Genomic DNA, 20,566 nt, shown 5'->3' with positions numbered 1-20,566 from the left:
GTGACGTCCAAATAATTAGGCACAAACCTCCTGTAATAGCCAGCCATCCCTAGGAACTGTTTCACCCCCTTTTTGGTCTTGGGTCTCAGGCAGGTCGCAATTGCTGCAGTCTTGTCAATTTGGGGACACACCTGCCCATGACCCAAGTGGAACCCCAGATACCGTGCCTCCACCCGCCCAATCGCGCACTTCTTGGGGTTTGCTGTGAGCCCCGCCCGCCGCAGCGATCTCAGGACCGCGCTCAGGTGCTGCATGTGCCACTGCCAATCATTACTGTAAATGATAATGTCGTCTAGATAGGCAGCGGCGTACGCCGAATGCGGTCTGAGGATTCGGTCCATGAGACGCTGCAGACCGGCCCAGATGCCACGCCCACACCTGCATCGGCGGGCACTTCCACCTGAGGGGGAGAGTGGCGGGGCACTGTAGATGTAGGGGGCTGTGTCCACCTCCTCAGGTGAGGAACTGGCCTTGGTGGCGGAGCTCCCTGCCTCCGTGGGGCAGGAACGGGCCCTGGGGAGTGAGCAGAGTGAGAGGGATGGGGGAACACACAGTGGGAGGGGGAAGAGAAGGAGAGTGAGAGGAGGGCTCTTCCACCCTTGGGTATGCCAAGTGGTCCTCCGCAAGCTGGACGGCTTCCTCCAGTGACCCTGGGCGGTGGCACTGGACCCACTCCGCTGTCCCCTGTGGCAGTCAATGAATCAGCTGTTCCAGTACCACCCGGTCGATCACTCCCCCGATGTCACGATTCCCCACCAGCAGCCATTTCCGGCACGCGTCTCGGAACCGTTGGGAAAAAGCAAACGGGTGGTCAGTCTTCCCCAGCTTCAAGGTCCGGAACAGTTGGTGATACTGCTCCGGGCTACGACCCACCTGCTGCAGGATAGATTTTTTTAGGTCGTCATAGGCCAGGATATTAGCTGCCCGTAACTGTTGAACCGCAAGCTGGGCTTCCCCGTACAGTAGTGGGAGGAGCCTGGCCACCCACTGGTCACGCGGCCAGCCCCAGATCTCCGCTGTCCTCTCAAACAAATTGAGGAAGGCCTCAGCATCGTCCTCCGTGCCCATCTTCAGGAGTGTGGCGGGAGGCAGTTGGCTGTGGTGGTCCGGGGTTGCCGCTTGCTCTCTCTCCTGGCAGAGGAGGCTCTGGATCACGAGCCGGTCCTCTGCTTGAGCTCGTAGGTTCTCAAAAAACCGTTGTTCCTGGTCTCGGCGAAGCTCAAGCAGGGATTGCTGGTTGGACTGGTGCAGGCTGGAGGATCTCGGCCACCTGGGAGGACTCCATGGGACGTACTTCGAATTCTCATGTTTTGGCACCAGTGTACGACTTTACAAGCAGAAGGGAAGGAGGACATAGGAAAGTGGGTTTTTCCAGACTCAGGTAAACCTTTTAATCGGCCACTTCAATGCTTTACAGCTTCACAAACTCAGTCTCAGAGGCACGTAGGCACTCAACTCATTAGCTTCACATAGATAAACACATTAGCTTCATAAACATAAACAAATCAGCCTCCACATTCACTGTAGGCTCTCTCGTGTCAGACTCTCTCTCTCTTTTTGGCAGTGGCATGGCTGTTTATATGCCACTCTCCCCAAGCTCACTGGAATTAGAGACAGGTGTTATACATAATTTAGCTCAGGTGTAAGCGCCCTTACCGCTCGCGCTCTCTCCGGATGGGCGCTTGACCACGCCCCCACTGCCACACTCAGTTACTGTCGCCTGTCTCTTTGAAAGTCAAATTACTTTTGTATGTGGTATGTGAGGATCAGGACGCACTTCAATGTATGTAGTGCTACCATGGTAGACCTATGTACTCTGAGCTGGTACAGTACGTATTTCAAGATCTGGCTGACTGCCTCAGACCGCTCTTTTAAAATTTAGGAGCATAATCAGTCAATTACGCACTTGTTATTGCTTTGGCTAATTGGTAATGTATTCAAAAATGTAATCATGTATTCCATAATAAAGCAAATGTAATCTGATTACACATATTATAATGTAATGTAGTCCAATTACAAGTATGCCATTTCTGTACATTGGTGTCTCAGATTTTCTCCGTTGACTGGGTGGTTAATGGCGGTTTTGCAAGGACTTGAAGTGCGAAGTTACGGTGCTTGAAGCGCATACCGAGGTGGAGTTACTGTGAACAGGAGCGGATCTTCTCAGATCTGCATCGGATAAGACTCCAGTCAGGTTATTAGCAAAATAGATTTCCATGGGGGTGTCCGGTTCTTTCCGGGGGTCTGAGACCCCCGTAATTTGCACTGTGTTTATATGCACAGTGGACCAAATGACAGCTGCAGAGTCATCTTTTGCCTTTTCTCTATAATAAACATACAGTATAAATTTTTAAGATTGGAAAACATAGACAAACCATGTAGTGCCATAATCACTGATTGATTGATTTATTTCAAATTAACCACTGGTTATTTGACATAGATTTTTCCCCATACAAAATAAAACAGTTTATGGGTATTTATTTATTTATTTTAATCATATAATTGTAGTACTACATATTATTTACATTTCTGGAACGTTGAAAAAAAAAGTGTTCAAACTCTGAGAGGAAAATCTGGAAAGAGTGGAGATTTGGTTAAGAGTAGCCTACATATTTTATGAAATAAAACAATGTATTTCTTTGTACGAGTTTATTTAACATTTTCGGTTTTAAAAACATAATTCGCAAGTTCTGCCTCGATCTTTAGCTTTTCACCCAGACCTCTGTCATTGTAAGTGTTGTGACGTCTGCGGTCACGTGATGAGTATCAGCTGTGTTGCAGGAAGTGAAGCAGTCATGGCGCCTTCTGTAGCGTTGCTCTCTGAATCTGTGCTCGGATGGTCCATTTTCACCATCGTTTTACTGGTAAGACACATAAACTCTCAGTTAAACATTGAGTTATATTATTTGACATGGTATTTCCGCTGAAATATACTGTCAAATGTCATGCTGGTCTGTAGCTCGAGCTGAATCCTGTTATTGTTGTTGACACATTTGAATTCCTTTTTTGTTTATTAATGTGAGGGGTTATTATAGTATGTTTATATGTGTATGTTTATAGTATAATTAACTATTTTTTTTATATTGGTATGACAACATGAAGCGTGCCATAACACATCAGCCCTTGAGGATCTGTCTGTCTATGTTATGTCATAATCCTCCTCTCTATGTTTACAGTCAGGTTGACAATTTTCTTAACTGAAGTTACACTTATTAAAGATTTACACTTATTACTATAAGAAGTAAACCCTCTAATTTTGGTGAAATGGTGCAGTTCAGGGCAAAATAAATAAATAAATAAAATAAAATAAATGTGTTATTTAGCTTAAATCTTAATAGCTTATTATTATTATTATTATTATTATTATTATTATTATTATTATAAATCTGTTTATTAATTTTTTTGTATTATTTTATTATTAAGTTAAAAATACAATCTTAAATTATGATTTACCTATTATAACATTGTAAGGTTTTATTTTAGGATGACAGCTTTAGAGAAATTAACTATATTTTATGTTGCTGTGACAACATGAAGCGTGCCATAACACATCAGCCCTTGAGGATCTATCTCTCTGTGTTATGTTATCTATCATACTGTATATATGTAATATCATAATCCTCTTTGTTTACTGTCAGGTTAATGAATTTACTTAACTGTAGTTAAACTTATTAAATAAGTAGACCCTCTATTAGTGAAAGGTATTTCACTAAAATGCAGTTCAGGGTAAAAATAGTTCTCCAAGTAAATTTGTTATTTAGATTGAAATATTATCTTAGTTGACTTTTATGATTATTTATTTAGATTATGATGATTATATATTTGTTATTTATTTTAATGTATTATCTTTATTAATAAGTTAATAATAAATTATTACATTATGATTTAAATACTTTTATCATGACTAGTGTGGCATGAACATCTAAGTCTTAAGTCAGGCTTCTTAGTTTTTTAGATTTAAGATTTGTTTATATTCTACCTGATTGAGGTGTCTAGATAAAGTGGCTTCTTCTGTGCTTTAACTTTCTAATTAAAGTGCACTTAACTCAAGGTTAACAAGTGCAAAGAGAGCAGCTTTTTGCTAGATAATTTGTTCAGCACATCCTGATTTAAAGCTGCACTATGTAAGATTTTTTGAGTTAAAAATGAACAAATTGCCATTATTGATTGAGTGCATCAACAAGCAGTGTTCAAAACAATGTCCTTACCTTACCCAGATTCACTACTCTAAGGCTATAAAAATGATTTGTATTTTGAGCTGCCAGGTTCGATTTGGTGCGAAATCGGTTTATGACGTCCATCCTTGCGTCATTACGTCATGTCCGCACACACGGGATACCGTACCGGCTGTCTCATGTTCCGGCTGGAGAAACCAACTACGCTGTTTAACTCAGTTCAGTAACGCTCACACAGTTCAGGACCACATCGTTGCAATCTAGATGGATGCTTATCTGTTATCCATTTGGCGAAGTTGTTTACCTGCTATAATACTTGGATTCTGGTAGGGTTGTTGAAGCTTATATTGCTTGTCATGCTTTTATGAATTGAACTATACTCATGTGTTAACTGATTGCGATGTATCTAAGTTACCGTGACATGATTAATATGTATGACTTCTGAAATTGACTTCTTGTAATTGTTATATTGCATATTTAAGCATATTATTTTACATTTAAGAAAGTATATTTTATCCCCATCATTATTGAATCCTCGTTTTTATTTTTAGTTTATGGTGTTATTGTGTGAATTGCGTAGACATGCTATTGTAGTAGCTGAAGCTGGACAATATAGTATAAAAATAATAAAATATTCTATTGAACTCATATCAACCATATCACGAGTTTAACCTCTTAAATTGAAAATTGTAGTACAATTCAAATATAAATAGTAGATAAAACACTTGAATAATCATATTAAGATCTACTGGTGGTGGCTGAGGAGAGTCCCCTGGTCTCTTTTTAAAAGTGCTTTGAGTGTAGTGTCAGAAAAAACGATTTAAGTGTAAAATTCATTCAAATATGTAAATAAGATTGTTGTTTATCTTCATCAAAGCAAGTAATATTTTCGTTTTAAATGTTTAATCGTATAATTAAAAATAGCACTTTATGACTCCGGCTCCAGTCATGATCACACACAGTCGATGTCAAGGTAAGCTTAATTTGGGAGATTCATCCACCAGAAGAGCAGTGCCTGAACACGACTAATGTAATGTATTCTTTTGCTTGCAATTTAAATTTCAACCACAGATGTCGTTAGAGAGCACAAAGTTACGTAGTGCAGCTTTAAATGCAGAACGTTGGGTCATTATCTGACCAACCATTCAAGCGGGATCTAAAACGCATGGGGCCCTTAATTGATCCTGTCTGAAAACAGTATCCTGTAATCACAGGCTCATATTAGCTGCATCCTAAGAACTCTAAACGAGTTCCATTAGAAAGTTGCAATCTGTAGGCAGGTTTGTTCTTTTCTTTCTAAGAGAAGAAATGTTGGACGGAAGATTAGAAAAGAAGTAGAATTCAGACATACTTGAGTTCTCTAAATAGCAGGACACTTGTATGTTGTTTTGAACTTGAATGGCTTGGGTTTGGGCCAACTCTCTGCCTGACGTCTGATATAACACAGTATGGTTTGAAACCAGAAATTTAGACCTTGGTGCTGTTGAAAGAAAACAACCATAAAACTTTAAATACAGTATGCTGCTGAATTTTAAACATATTAATATTATGAAAAATCAGTCCACTTGAACATTTTCTCAATAACACTGACACATTTAAACAGCATTTTTCTTTAGGGTTCAGAGTACTATTGATATGCATCATGTAGTCATCCTTTATTGTATTTATTCTATTTTGTACTTCTATACAAATATCGTATTTAATTATTAGCCTAGCTGTTTGTGAAAGTTTGCATGTTGGAAGAAATTTTAAAGTTAGTGCTATATTCACAAGTTTCATGTAAATGGATTTATGACTTAGAAAAATTGCACATCATATATTGCAAAAGCAAATCTGGATGTCTTGTCTTGTTTAATGTAAGTGTGAATTTAATTTAGCAGCACGTTTAGTTTAATGAAGAGATACATATTATATTAAATATAAATTTGTCTTTAAATCTCTTTTCAAGCATTTAAGCATATTGTCCATTTTTCCTGTATCTTCAGGTGATTGTGGTCTTCTGCTGGGTTTACATCAGGAAGTACCAGAGCCGTCAGGAGAGCGAGGTGATCTCCACCATCACAGCGATATGTGCTCTTGCTGTTGCCCTCATCACATCGGCTCTTCTGCCTGTGGATATCTTTCTAGTGTCTTTCATGAAGTACCCCAATGGCACATACAAGGTATCCATCCATAGCACTGTACAGAAATGCTTTCATTTCATTTTTTTGGACACTGATTGTAGAAGAAATGTTGCTCCATGTTAACTCGCACAGATGTGGGTTATCGTACAGTGCTGTGTTTCCCAAAAGCATTGTAAGCCTAAGCAGTTTGTACAAACCATTGGCGCCAATGGTCTCTATAATCCACTTTAGCTTGCAATGCTTTTGGGAAACGCAGCCCAGTATCTCCAGTGTGTGACAAATAAACACAAAAAGAATACAACAGATAACCCTATTTATCTACCTTGTACAATTACATTCTGACGTCTTGTATTAAATTCAAAGTTATGATCAAGTTTTACTCTAACTATTCTAATGGTCCTGTTACTGTTGGGACATTTAAATGTTTCTTATAACAAAAGATGGCAGGTAGATTTGTAGTAGTCTGTGAGTTATGAAGGAAATTGAGGGAAAAAAAAAATGATAGTGACAGAGATATCAATACTTCAGGTTTGAGTTTACAGACTGAATTGACCACATCTTTCTTTTACTTGACTCAGATGGTCTAATGAGACAGTGGTTACTATGGTGACTGAATGGCATAATTAATGTAACCATGGACTTACCATTCTTATGGATATTGAATTATTAAACTAATCATGGTATTACCTCCCAATCATAAATCAAGCAACGTGGAAATAGAGCAAAATGTTCCTCATCTAACATGTGATGCCAAATATGGGTGATTCACTTTGGTTTGGCTATTATTCTCCTTGCACATTTTTGGTAGTAATATTACTGCATTTCAAATTTTTTATTTTTTTTTCAATATACTGTAAAAGTCAAAAAATGAAAATTCTCCCATTATTTTCAGAACTTGCTTTTTTTCTTCTTCTGTGGAACTCAAAAGACATGTTTCATGAAAAGTTCACACTGCTTTTTTCAATATAATGAAAGCATGTAGTGACCAGGGCCTATCAAGCTTGAAAAAAAAAAAAAAAGCACCATAAAAGTAGACCAGTTCATTTGATTCATGCGCTGAACTAATGAACTAATCCTTTAATCAGAGAGCAAGTGACTAAGACTTTTAATTCCAGTATTTGATATTGATTATATTACATTATTTGAGCTTGAACTCTTGAGACATCCTGAGGTTTACAAATCACATGGAATATGTGTAAGATTTAGGCAAATGCAAGATGTTAAAATTGGGTTTTTTCCATTGTATAATGGTCAAACATGTTTTGACTAATGACAGCAAGCCAATAATCTGCCAAAAGAGTTAAATTATAAATTTCACCAAGCATACTGGCCATATTTTCATGGGTCTGTGTAAAAGCTACTCGAAAGTGTTTTTCAGAATAAATTGAGATCTAAAGACTGTGCTGACCTGGCTTTAATTTGAGATAACCATCAGTCCTAAGATGGTTAAAAGGGACTTGTAGAGGTCAAGAGCAGATATAACTTTATCGAAATAAGACAGAAAATCATTACTGGTTTCATTTCTTTTATTGAACATTGAGGGTTTGAAGTGTTCTGAAGAACAGATCATATCATAGATCATCTGTGTAGAAGGAGAAGGTTAACTGAACGAGATTATCAGCAACTCCTTTGAGTTAATTAGATCTGTGATGAAGCCGCAGATCTTTTTATCCGACACTACAATTTCATAGAATGATCTTCAGTTTTATAGATCTGTAGTTTAATATAGTGAATAGATCAGCACTGTACACAGAATTATATTTTCTTTGGCTTATTAGTGGTGCTACCTAAGGTACACAACACCCTAGCATCTTTTACATTTTTTATTTGATTTTACAATGGTAAATATCGCAGATCTGGGCTGCGTTTCCCAAAAGCATCGTAAGCCTAAGTAGATCGTAGAAACCATTGGCACCAATGGTCTCGATGATCAACTTAAGCTTGCAATGCTTTTGGGAAACACAGCCCTTAAGGGTTGACAGGCTAATACAAATAAATTAGTTTATAGGTGAGAAATGTTACGTATCCACTTGTATACACCATTTGACCTTCTTAAAGAGCACTAAACAGTCTTTAATGTACAAGGAAGATTACAACCGACTCTAATGAAATACAAAACATGAACCTAAATTGGTGAGAAAAGACTGTTTGAGAATCAGTCTGAAACTCGGCTATGATTCAGCGCTGCATAATATATCAGGCAGACAGGTTCTTGTGTTGTGGGAGGTTGAGATGGAAGGAGCCATCAAGTCCTGGTTAAACACAAAAGATTATGGCAGTGATCTCCTTGGCTCTGGCTTTCCAGTAATCTGTTTTTCTGATGTGACGATCAAATATATCTCTTCCTCCAGTTGAGTAAGCTGGCTTAATAGGCAGGGGAACCTTCCCGACTAAACATCTTCTTAATGCAGCCTGTGTATGTAGGACTCTGTAGGTTTATTTCTGTTTCTGTGCCCTAAAGAGATTACTGCAGTGATTGACAGGCCTGGGTTTTGGCTAATGAGGATGCATTCTCATATACTAAACTTGTAGCGGCGGTAGAGTTTGCTAAATGAACTGCAGTTGAATCAGACCTGTTTTATTTTCTACTTCTTTGTTATTCTGTGAGTGTTGGGTTTAGAAACCAACACAGCTAATCTGCTTAAAACAGGAGAGATCTACGATGGCTGCAAGATATAGTTGGACACTTACAGCAAGTAATAAAAATGTATGGATGCGATTGTACTAGACAACAAAATAGCAAACTTAAATGACATTTATTTTAATGAAAAATAACACAAGCACTTGTTTCAAGCAAAACATTTCTATCAGCATGTTTGCAGACACCACTTATTTGGTAATTTTTTATCTAATTCAATGAAATTAATACATTTAAGTGTAGCTTAAGTGTCAAAATGGTTTTTGGGTCTATTGTATGTGCATTTATTTTAGCTGTAACATGGTAAGTGCCTTGGTAACCAAAACAGCTTAGTAATGACATTTTTCGATTGTACTGTATTTCTTGGTTCCCATGTTTTCAAATGATAAAAAGAAAATCACTAAACGGGCATGGATATTCATTGGTCAAAAAGTGTGGGAACCCTTGTATGCATCATTTGTGATGAAATGTGTAGTTATGTCTCAACCTGTTTAAATTTGTTAGAGCTGACAGCTAGCAAGTGTCATGTCAATTTGATCCAACACCGCAATGATGTTTTTCTAGTGCTCATATGGCAATTATGGGTTTGATCTTTTGGCATGATGAAACGGTGAGTTCTGAATGTGGGAATGGAGTTCATTGAGACAGGAGAGTCAGAGAAAGAGAGGGAGAAAGTGTGTGTGAGAGAGAGTGATTTACCGCAGCAAGGCAGACAGCAATTCTCTCTGGCATTTGGATCTACTCTGAGAATGTGTGAGTCATCAAAGTGCCAGGTCATGTTTTTGATGGAATCTGTGACACATTGGGAATAAAAAATTACAGTGTGCTAGTAGAACCAGCTCTTTGTATCTCTTTGTATGTGTCCCATGGTATCGTTACAAAAAACAAAAAAACAAAAAAAAAAAAAACAACGATACAAATAAAAATCTGATAAAAATCCTCACTGCATAGATAATATATACTGTATGCAAGACATTTGTTGTTCAGGTATTGATCCTTTGAGATACATATCCTGCATTGTTGTGTTGTTTGTGTCTGTCTGTGATCTAAAGAATTAGATCTATGCTATTTTTGATCGAATGTGTTAGTGTATTGCATTTTTTCTAATAGAGTAATTTTTTCCCCCCTAAATCTAGGATTGGTCTTCAAACAATGAGACCAGGCAGCAGATTGAAGACACAGTTTTGTACGGCTACTACAGTAAGTACTAGGTTTAAAACGGGTACTATCATATATTTTAAGGCTGTAAATTGATTATATTTTAATCAAATTAATTAAATGAAAAGCCAATGAATTAATCTAAATAATTACAGTTTATCACAGACATCAATATTTGCTGAGAAAAGCCCCCAAATGAAGATCATTCAAAGACATTACATTATTGTGGTGAGCGTTGACTGCTAAATTGGCAAAAATATGCTTTGTGTTTAGGTGGTACTTCAAGCTGGAATTTCTCAGATGTTAGGAAGATTCCTTTTTATGGAATTTACACTGGTGGCAAAAAGTTTGGAATAATGTACAGATTTTGCTGTTTCGGAAGGAAATTGGTACTTTAATTCACCAAAGTGGCATTCAACTGATCACAAAGTATAGTCAGGACATTACTGATGTAAAAAACAGCACCATCACTATTTGAAAAAAGTCATTTTTGTTCAAATCTAGACAGGTCCCATTTCCAGCAGCCATCACTCCAACACCTTATCCTTCAGTAATCATGCTAAATTGCTAGAAAATCACTTGCCATTATATCAAACACAGTCGAAAGCTATTTGATCCTTTAAAAGAAGCTTAACATTGTCTTTGTGTTTGTTTTTGAGTTGCCACAGTATGCAATGGACTGGCATGTCTTAAGGTTAATATTAGGTCAAAAATGGTAAAAAAGAAACAGCTTTCTCTAGAAACTCGTCAGTCAATCGTTTTGAGGAATAAAGGCTATACAATGCTTGAAATTGCCAAAAAAAAACAAAAAAAAAAAAACTGAAGATTTCATACAAAGGTGTACACTACAGTCTTCAAAGACAAAGGATAATTGGCTCTAACAAGGACAGAAAGAGATGTGGAAGGCCAGATGTACAACTAAACAAGAGGATAAGTACATCAGAGTCTCTAGTTTGAGAAATAGATGCCTCACATGTCCTCAGCTGACAGCTTCATTGAATTCTACCCTCTCAACACCAGTTTCATGTACAACAGTAAAGAGAAGACTCAGGGGTTCAGGCCTTGTGGGAAGAATTGCAAAGAAAAAGACACTTTTGAAATAGAAAAACAAAAAGAAAAGGTTAGAGTGGGCAAAGAAATACAGACATTGGACAACAGATAGTTGGAAGAGAGTGTTATGGATCTTAACCCCATTGAGCTTTTGTAAGATCAGCTAGACTGTAAGGTGCGTGAGAAGTGCCCGACAAGACAGCCACATCTATGGCAAGTGCTACAGGAAGCGTGGGGTGAAATGTCACCTGAGTATCTGGATAAACTGACAGCTAGAATGCCAAGGATCTGCAAAGCTATCATAGCTGCACGTGGAGGATTTTTTTTGATGAGAACTCTTTGAAGTAGTTTAAAAAAATTCAAATTGTAATAGTAATTTTTCACATTATTAATGTCCAGACTATATATTGTGATCAGTTGAATGCCACTTTGGTGAATAAAAGTACCAATTTCTTTCCATAAGAGCAAAATCTGTACATTATTCCAAACTTTTGGCCACCAGTGTACATATTTTCATCATTATTTTTTGTTTGTTTGTTTCCTATGTCGTGACTATTTCCACCCTCTCTGTGACCCTTGAAATTAAACAGGCCACCAAACTTCACCTGTGACTGGGCTGGCCAAGTATTTGAACACCAAATAGGCATGGTTGATGTTTAATTTTCTGACGTCAAAAGTTTCTGAACCAAGTTTCTGAACATCGAATAGGACATTCGTTTATTTACATTATTGATGTTATTCACGTTCTTTTTTTAGATCCAAATTTCTGAACCAAGTTCATAAGTTTCTGAACCAAGGATTTCAGAACCAAGTTTCTGAGCACCAAATGGGCTTTATGATGTTCTGTTTTCTGATCCAAGGATTTCAGAACAAGCCGTGTTTGGAGCCTAGTTTCGATAGATTTTCTTTTAAGACTAGGAAATAAGTTACAGTAAATTTTTTTAGTTACACTGAACTCTTTTATCTCAAGAAAAAAATGTACTCCTCGTAATATTACCCTTTTAAGACACTGCCTTCATACTGGAGATGACAAATGCAGTACATTTAATTTCCTTACCTTGCATTTTAGAAAATGTACAATTCATATTCCTTCATCATCTGCAACCCTTATTGTTGGCATTTTATTTTGGGAGCCGGCACAATCCAGTCCACAGCTCTCTGTTAATGCCTATTGACTCAGGTTATAAATTAAACAGCTCACATGATCTGACATCAGTCTACAAAAGCTGGCAGTTAGGTTGCGGGATTGTTTAATTTGTGTGGTACCATCTTGGTCAAATTAAGTGAAAGGGGGTGCAGCTTTCAGCTGAATAAATCTCTTGTCTGCCAGGGTAAAACACAGCATTAGTCAAGTGACCTTTTCTATGAAAAGGTCGAAAGGGCTTGTGAACATAGACAGGGTTGTCCCTAATAAACGTATTTCTCAGTGACACATACACGCCTTTTATTGAGTCCATTTATCGCCTCCATTGCTTCCTCTTTATATTCCTTAGAATTTGGACACTTCATAATTTTCAAACCCAGTGGAACATGTCCATAGTTAATGTGTGGTTAATTCTCGAGAGCACCTGTGAGACTTCATACATTCACTAAAAATTAACTTGGGACCAGTGACTATAAGTAATCTAAAAAATGGCAGAGAAAAATGATGCTAATTTTGAGAAAAGGTCTAGCATTTTTTGTGTGCCGATACCACTGCAAGAAATTCAACCTCAGAAAAGTTGCATCTTGAAATCGCAAAACATTGTGAAACGATGTGACTTCACCGCATTAAATATATCTCACTGACACATATGGATGCTTTAATTGAGTCGTCTATTGCTTCCACTTTCAATAATACCTTTTAGGAATGGTGGGAGCTGGGACAAGGTAGCATAAAATTGAGTTACAGAACAGTTGTTTGATTATCATTGGAGTTTGTCAACAGATGCTGCATAGAACAGGCCGTCGGTAGTAGAGCGGCACGGCATCTGTTGAGCAGTGCGAAATGCGCAAGAGACAAGCTGCAAGCCAATACAAACCAGCCAATCAAAAAGCCTCACTTCTATCATCAGAAAAGCATCAGAAGATTAATAATGACAGCAGGTAGACATGTCGCAAATCCCCTGTCCAACTGTCGAGCCTGTGTTCTCCATGAACAAATAAACATGATTTTTTTGTTATAAGTCATGAAAAAAAAAATCTTTTTTTGGGAACTTTTGAGTCAATTTACCAGAACATAATGCAAGGAAAATAATTTAAAGACAACATGAATCAGCATTGACAGCACATTTAATTTTGGTAATGTGACATATTTTCAGGTGCAAATATTCAGCTTGGATCATGAAAAGTAGGCTATGATATTAGTGGTATTTTCAAAGGTAATTGCCACTAGTACTATTACACATACTTATGGTTAAGGATTTGAACAACTAACCCTTAATATAAAACTTTGGGGCACAACCACTCAGAACACCTTAGCAACAACATAGCGACAGCCTAGCAAACACTGTTCAGATTTTTTTTCATAAAATATAAATATCTAGTTGGTAAATGTTGCAGCATGGCCTTGGTTAAGTGAGCAGAAAAGAACATTTGATTCAAATATAGAAAAAGTCATTATTATTATGAAAACAAAATTTTTGTTTTGTTCTGTATTAAAAGATGTGCTGAAGAATCACACAATAAGTCCAGAGACATTTATTAGGAAAGTAAACAGAAATTCTTAAATGGAATTAACTTTTCATTTTAAATTCTGTTTAAATATTTAGTTTTGGTCACAGAACTTTCTTGTTTCATTGATAATGCTCAATAATGAATGCCCCTGCTGCTGATTCTGCATTTTGTTGTTATATTTCACTCGTTTCTCTGAGGAGATTGAGCTTTATTAATAATAAAACGTATAAAATAAATTGCTCACATTCTACTGTTAGACAGCAAAATAGGCTCAAGGCACACCCGAGGTGTGGAGTGTGTCCAGTTTGGGGGGCTCAGGATTGCATCCCTGCTATTTGCAGATGATGTGGTCCTGTTGGCATCATCATGCTGTGACCTCCAGCGCGCACTTGGGAGGTTTTCAGCCGAGTGTGAAGTGGTTGGGATGAGAGTCAGCACCTCCAAGTCTGAGGCCATGGTTCTCTGCCGGAAAAGGGTGGATTGCTCTATTCAAGTAGGGAGAGAGCTGCTTCCCCAAGTGGAGGAGTTCAAGTATCTCAGGATCTTGTTAACGAGTAAGGGAAAGTTGGAGCATGAGATCGACAGGCGGATTGGTGCAGCGTCTGCAGTAATGTGGCCGCTGTACCGGATCGTGGTGGTGAAGGAGTTGAGTCTGAAGGCATAGCTCTCAATTTACCAGCCGGTGTACATTCCAACCCTCACCTATGGTCATGAGCTTTGGGGAGTGACTGAAAGAATAAGATCACGAATTCAAGCGGCCAAAATGAGGTTTCTTTGTAGGGTGTCAGGTCTCACCCTAAGGGATAGAGTAAATTTTTTTTTTTTTTTTTTTTACATCCGAGAGGGGCTCGGATTTGAACCGCTGCTTCTCCGCATTGAAAGGAGCCAGTTGAGGTGGTTCGGGCATCTGATTAGGATGCCTCCTGGACGCCTTGCTGCGAAGGTGTTTTGGGCATGTCCAACAGGGAGAAGACCCAAGAGAAGACCCAGAACATGCTTGAGGGATTGTATCTCTCGGCTGGCCTGGGAACGCCTCGGGATCCCCCAGGATGAACTGGAGGATGTGGCTGGCCGGGGGAAAAGGACATATGGGCTACTTTGCTTAGTCTGCTGTCTTGTCCCGGATAAGCGGTCGAAGATAGATGGATGGATGGATGGATGTTAAAACTCATGTAATATTTTAGCCTTAAAGTCATTTATATTGTCATTTTTTTCAGTCGTTTTAGGGTTTGTTGACATCAGTGCTTGAAGTGGAAGAAAAAAAGTGCAGGTACTCTCCTTGTTAGCATTAAACTTGATTTTTTTGGGAAATATACTCTGAAGCGCAGTCACAGTTTTTTTTGCAACATACAGTATGGTAATTTAAAAATAAGTAAATAAACTTGGGGTTTTATAAACTGAACTGGGGCCAAACTTCTTTTACTGTATTTATCTTACCTAACACTTTTATTGTAACTAAAATGTTAACATGAAAAACAAAACTGTTATTAATTTTTTTATTTACATTAAAATAGTATTTAATTACAATTTTCAAGTTCTGGCTGTACATTCCTGTAATTTATCTGATCTGGCTGAAGAACAAATATGACCTCACACCTTCAACTAACAAATAGGTTTTGATTAACTTTGAAAATAAAAACATATAATGAAGGGATATTTAGATCTGTTAAAGTCTGTATCTTTGACAATATCAATCCACATAAGAGAACAATGGCAATCTTATGTTGAGCTGTCTTTTTACACAAAATAAATGTAGCCTAAAACTGAAAAAAAAAAATCATTATGTCTGTTTTTCCTTTTTGTATTTTTATTATCCTCCCATTCAATGAGGGCAAAATTAACCTTTCCTTGTCCTGCACACATTAATTTGCACACAGGAGCCAGATACTTGTGCAGATAATTATCATTAGACACGGTGAACAAACTGATTTGATGATGTTCAGGATTGAACTCTGACACACACCTGTATATAGAACCAAACGCTGTCAGGATTTATGCATAGGCAAGTTCACACTTCACATAATCTTTTTACGAGCACTACAGAAAAGAATGAAGAATAAAAAGCAAATTTTCCTGTGTATATTTTTGAAGGTTTTTTTTCATCATCGATTTGCCTTTTGTGAAAAAGGTTGTGCATATAAGCTGACATCACACCTGTAACAGCATTGACATTTTTTTAAGTCTGTAGTTTTGATCGCACCCAGCAGCTAAACAATTTGCATAATGCATTTGAGTGAATAAGACGTGATAAAATGTGCTCACCCAAAAGTTGTAACTGAACTATGCCCAGACAAGCTTAAACACGCGCGCTCATCCGAAACTTGACCACGGATGGCTTGACAACCACCGATGTTCTTGCACGTGTTGAGAGTTGTTAAACTCACCGCAGAGTTTTGCGCAGAGAGCACTCGTATGTTTACCTCAATTTTATCAAAATCATTTGGAAGGTCGGATAAAAGTGATTGGTGGGCCTCATCGAATCAATGACGTACATTACATAAAAACATTATATAGTACCGGGAGACTCTGAGAAGTGGTGGTACGCAAGAAAAACTGGTGTCGTCTGCATACTTCAGGAGCTTGACAGAGGGGTCCTTTGCAGTGCAGTCATTCGTGTACAGGGAGAAGAAATGTGGAGTGAGAACGCACCCCTGAGGAGCACCAGTGCTAATAGTGAGGGTCCCAGATGTGATTTTCCCCAGTCTCACTACCTGCTGCCTATCTTTCAGAAAGCTGTTGATCCACCAACAGATTGTGGTTAGCACGGAGAGCTGGGTCAGTTTGGTTGAGAGAAGATCAGGCATGATGGTATTGAAGGCTGAACTGAAGTGATTAAATGATTTTATCACACTAAAATCATGTTTACATGCATATTGTTCATGTATTGTGGCTATACTTTTGAAAAAGTGAGTATTTTAACTTTCAAAATTTGGCCACATTCACTTCCATTGTAAGTGCCTCACTGTAACCCAGAATTTTGCTTTTTTTTTAAAGGCATATGGACCAGCCTAATTCAACCAGCAACCAACATTGGCTCAACCAGTGGCTTGAGTTTGGGGCAAAACAATCTGTTTCTTTGGCCAATGACACATAGGGGGGACTTATTATTTCTGGAATTAGGTTTGGTGACACTAGTGGCAAAAACATTACACACTTTAACTTTAAGACAGATTCTAAACAGCAGTTATTCAGACTCCCTGTGCCCAGTCCAGACTTATGTTGTCCTTCAATCATCACAATGCTTATGAAGTTCCCTTATGTGTCTCTTCTTCCTTTGCTGTGGCATCCACTGAGGTTCTGAACGTTTTATTTCATGACTTTTTGAAAGATCAAGGGTTGCACTCTGCTGACAACTCTGAAAGGGACGTGACAGAGCCACATCTGTACTTCAGAAGGAAAATAAAACTTGAAGAGAGAAGCGAACCTCACTAAAAGTCTTTCTGGTGTGCAGTGTGGTCCCTCATGTAGGCTTTATGCAAGATGGTGGGTTAGACAGATGGAGAACGAGGCACCAGACACTTTTAGTTTCTAAAGAAGATTGAGGATGGGGAGAGACTCCGTCTGATCATGTGTGTGGTTATGACTAACAGACTCAGCTGTAGAACAATCCATTCACTAGAAAAAGGATTATGGGCTACAAAAACATCTACTTAAAGGCCTGTGTGGAAAGGGGTTTGGAGTATGTGCAAACACTGCTAGCGTATACGCTTGCATAATACATATGTGATTTTTAGTCTGCTGTATTTATATATTCAACATGCTACAATCAATGACTGCGCTGGGGTTTATTGTTTGCTTTTGTATTCCTGATGACATATATTTGCCTGTCTTTTTTTATTCGCTCCCCTTCTACTCATGAGGATGGACTCGGAGAAGAACAACTGTCTTATCCGAAGAAACGCAAGCCAAGCACGAGGAATAGGAACAAATTTTTTTTTCTTTTGCGAAAGTGTGGTGTCAACACCTCTCTAAACTTCCTCCAGGAAAATGCCTTTGTTCTCAGAAAAAGATGCTACATGCTGCTTTTCCACCAGGCGCCATTAACACTCGACCATCTGAGCTTTGGGTATTTGCATTGAAATTACCTGCTGCAGTGGAATCTAACAGTAATTGATAGATTGTTCTCAATCAATAGATGCAGCCTGCTGACTTCTTTGCATTCACTTGCACACAGATTGTATACTGTGATTAAGGTATGGAGATATTATTTTCTCCACGGACACAACCGCAGTGGCTTCAGACAGAATGATCCTGCTCTTTTTTTCTCTCCTCTTGGTGGCATTTTCGCTCTGCTGCAGTTCTTGAATTAGTCGCATTGATTGCAGCCCCCACCTTCCATCCCATCTCTGCATCAAGTACAGAGGAGATATTCCAGCAGCCTGTAGGTGGAGATCAAGCTCCATCTATTACAGCAAAGCGGAATCCAATATGTTTGTGAGGACTGCCAGGTCAAACCCATAAAGGCTTCTTTGCAAAGCAGAATCTGAGATCCCTGTTCGCCCATGTATGTGCTAACAGAATAACTATAGCACTGAATTTGTCCCTGTGCAGTGTGTAGTAGTGAACATTGTACTTAAAGGCATCGTTCACCCATAAATGAAAATTCTGTCCTTGTTTACTCATCCTCGTTTTGTTTTAAACATGTATGACTAACTTTCTTCAGTGGAAAACAAAATTTGTTAGGCAGAATGTTAGCCTCAGTCACCATCTACTTTCATTGCATCTTTTTTCCATACACTGAAAGTGAATGGTGACTGAGATTTTCATTATGTGTTACATCTCCTATTGTGTGTGAAAGAAAGGCATACAGGTGGAATGACTTGGGTGATAATGATGACAGAATTTCCATTTTTTTGAATGAACTGTCCCTTTTAAGAGGACATACTTGTCCACAACGAAGTGAGGGGTTTGTTCTGGAGCTTTTGCTCTGAAGACATACATTTTTAACTTTGTTGTAATTATTTTATAATGACCCATTTCCTTTGTACAATGGAAAGGAGGCGGCGGGAACAGGCTTGACAATATAAACAATCTTTTAATAAAACAAAAAGACACAAACATAAACACATGCAGGGCAGCTGCCCCTAAACACTCTCTCAAACTGCCACCTCCGGTCACCTTTATCCCTCTCGAGGGCTTGATTAGCCTGATTAGGGGCTGGGTGTGCAGCATCACGACCCGGCCCCGCCCTCCTTCCTGCCACACTCCTCCCTCCTTTCCTTCATTCCGGGAAACGGTGAATGGTAGGGGTCTCCCCCGCCCCTGGCAGCGGTTCTCCCGCTCCAGACGGTCAGCCAGGAGCCCCTCCCCGATCGCGGTCAGCGGTCCTCTCTTGACCCTGGTGCGTTTTAGTGATTGGTAGGGCTCTCCTCCGCCCCTGGCAGCGGCCCTGACCGCTCAAGGCGGTCGGCTAGGAGCCCCTCCTCCCCTTGCAGTCGGTGGCCATTCCTCCGTCCCCCGGCGGATGGCCGTGGCTGCTCCGTTGGGGTGGATGGTAGTGGCGAGGACTCTACTACAGCGCATCCCTCCTCCTTCCTGGGTTTCGGCACCAGTGTAACAAAGTTCAATGGAAAGGAGGAGGCGGAACCGGCTTGACAATATAAATAATCTTTTAATAAAACAAAAAGACACAAACATAAACACATGCAGAGCAGCTGCCCGTAACTCTCTCTCTCTTGAACTGCCGCCTCCGGTCATCTTTATCCCTCTCGAGGGCTTGATTAGCCTGATTAGGGGCCGGGTGTGCAGCATCACGACCCGGCCCCACCCTCCTCCCTGCCACAATGCTTATTATCATGCTTGGATGTTGATGATGTCAGGTGCATGAATGTGCTCAGTTTGATCAAGGCGTAATTCATATCCTTTCGTGAAGCCCTCTGAGCTTAACAGCCTCTTCAAGAGCTCTTTGCATATTACGGCTGTTCAGTTTTAATCAAACTCTGCTGTGCTGTGTCATGTGTTAAATTGAAAATGGGTTTGTGCTTTGTGTATGACAACACTTTAGCTGTAATCATGTGACAGCACTCAAACCAAAAAGCATCTTGGTTCTTTCAGTAAATCTGACAATAAACTTCTTAAATCCCAACTTATATACTCCATGAAATGACTTGACGAGTGCAGTTTTCTTTCCTGTATTGACGTATTTCCAATGGAAACAGGGAGGTTGTTTGTAGTCATTGGAAGGTAGTTTTAGGGGGAGGGACATTCTCGTTCTAGAGAGCAATTGATTGGACACAAATCTGTGTAGTGTGGGATGCATCATACATTTTTTCAGCCTGATCTCATTTACATTTCTTGAATGTGGTTGGCAACAATTTAGCAAAATTATATTACATTGTTCCATATGTGTATAGCGGCAGTTCCAAGGTAAAAAGTCCACTGTGTGACACTAAAATCTATAAACCTAAAAACCTTAAAGGGATAGTTCACCCAAAAATAAAAATTCTCTCATTATTTTCTCACCCTCACGTTATCCCAAGTGTGTATGAATGACTTTCTTCACCAGCACACATCTGAAGAAAAATAGAAAAATACCTTGGCTCATTAGGTCCTTAAAATGCAAGTGAATGGCAATTTCTCTTTTGAAGCTCCAAAAATCACAGACAGTCAGAATAAACATCATCGATACACTCCAGTGGTTAAATTAATGTCTTCAAAAGCGATCACGTTTGGTGCGAAAAAGATCAATATTTAAGTACTTTTTAACTATAAACCATCGCTTCCATTAGGCTTCACAAGTGGGAGGAGTCCAAGCGGTCTCTCGTGTG

The 20,566-nt window shown here is 39.0% G+C and overlaps 1 protein-coding gene across 1 annotated transcript in view; it reads left to right on the top strand.

Annotated features, from left to right (window-relative positions):
- The first annotated feature begins 2,773 nt into the window (after positions 1–2,773).
- Positions 2,774–20,566, top strand: part of LOC127414065 (lysosomal cobalamin transport escort protein LMBD1-like) — a 129,444-nt gene continuing 111,651 nt past the window's right edge. Inside the window, exons 1-3 of the mRNA XM_051651773.1 lie at positions 2,774–2,864; positions 6,161–6,337; positions 10,073–10,136. Coding sequence (XP_051507733.1) covers positions 2,796–2,864; positions 6,161–6,337; positions 10,073–10,136 — 310 coding nt within the window. The 5' untranslated portion in view covers positions 2,774–2,795. The remainder of the gene's footprint in view (positions 2,865–6,160; positions 6,338–10,072; positions 10,137–20,566) is intronic.

This window comes from Myxocyprinus asiaticus, chromosome 23 (assembly GCF_019703515.2).
Source record: "Myxocyprinus asiaticus isolate MX2 ecotype Aquarium Trade chromosome 23, UBuf_Myxa_2, whole genome shotgun sequence".
Lineage (NCBI taxonomy): Eukaryota > Metazoa > Chordata > Actinopteri > Cypriniformes > Catostomidae > Myxocyprinus > Myxocyprinus asiaticus.
Note: the sequence above shows the minus strand (reverse complement) of the source record. Positions and strands in the feature narration are given on the sequence as shown.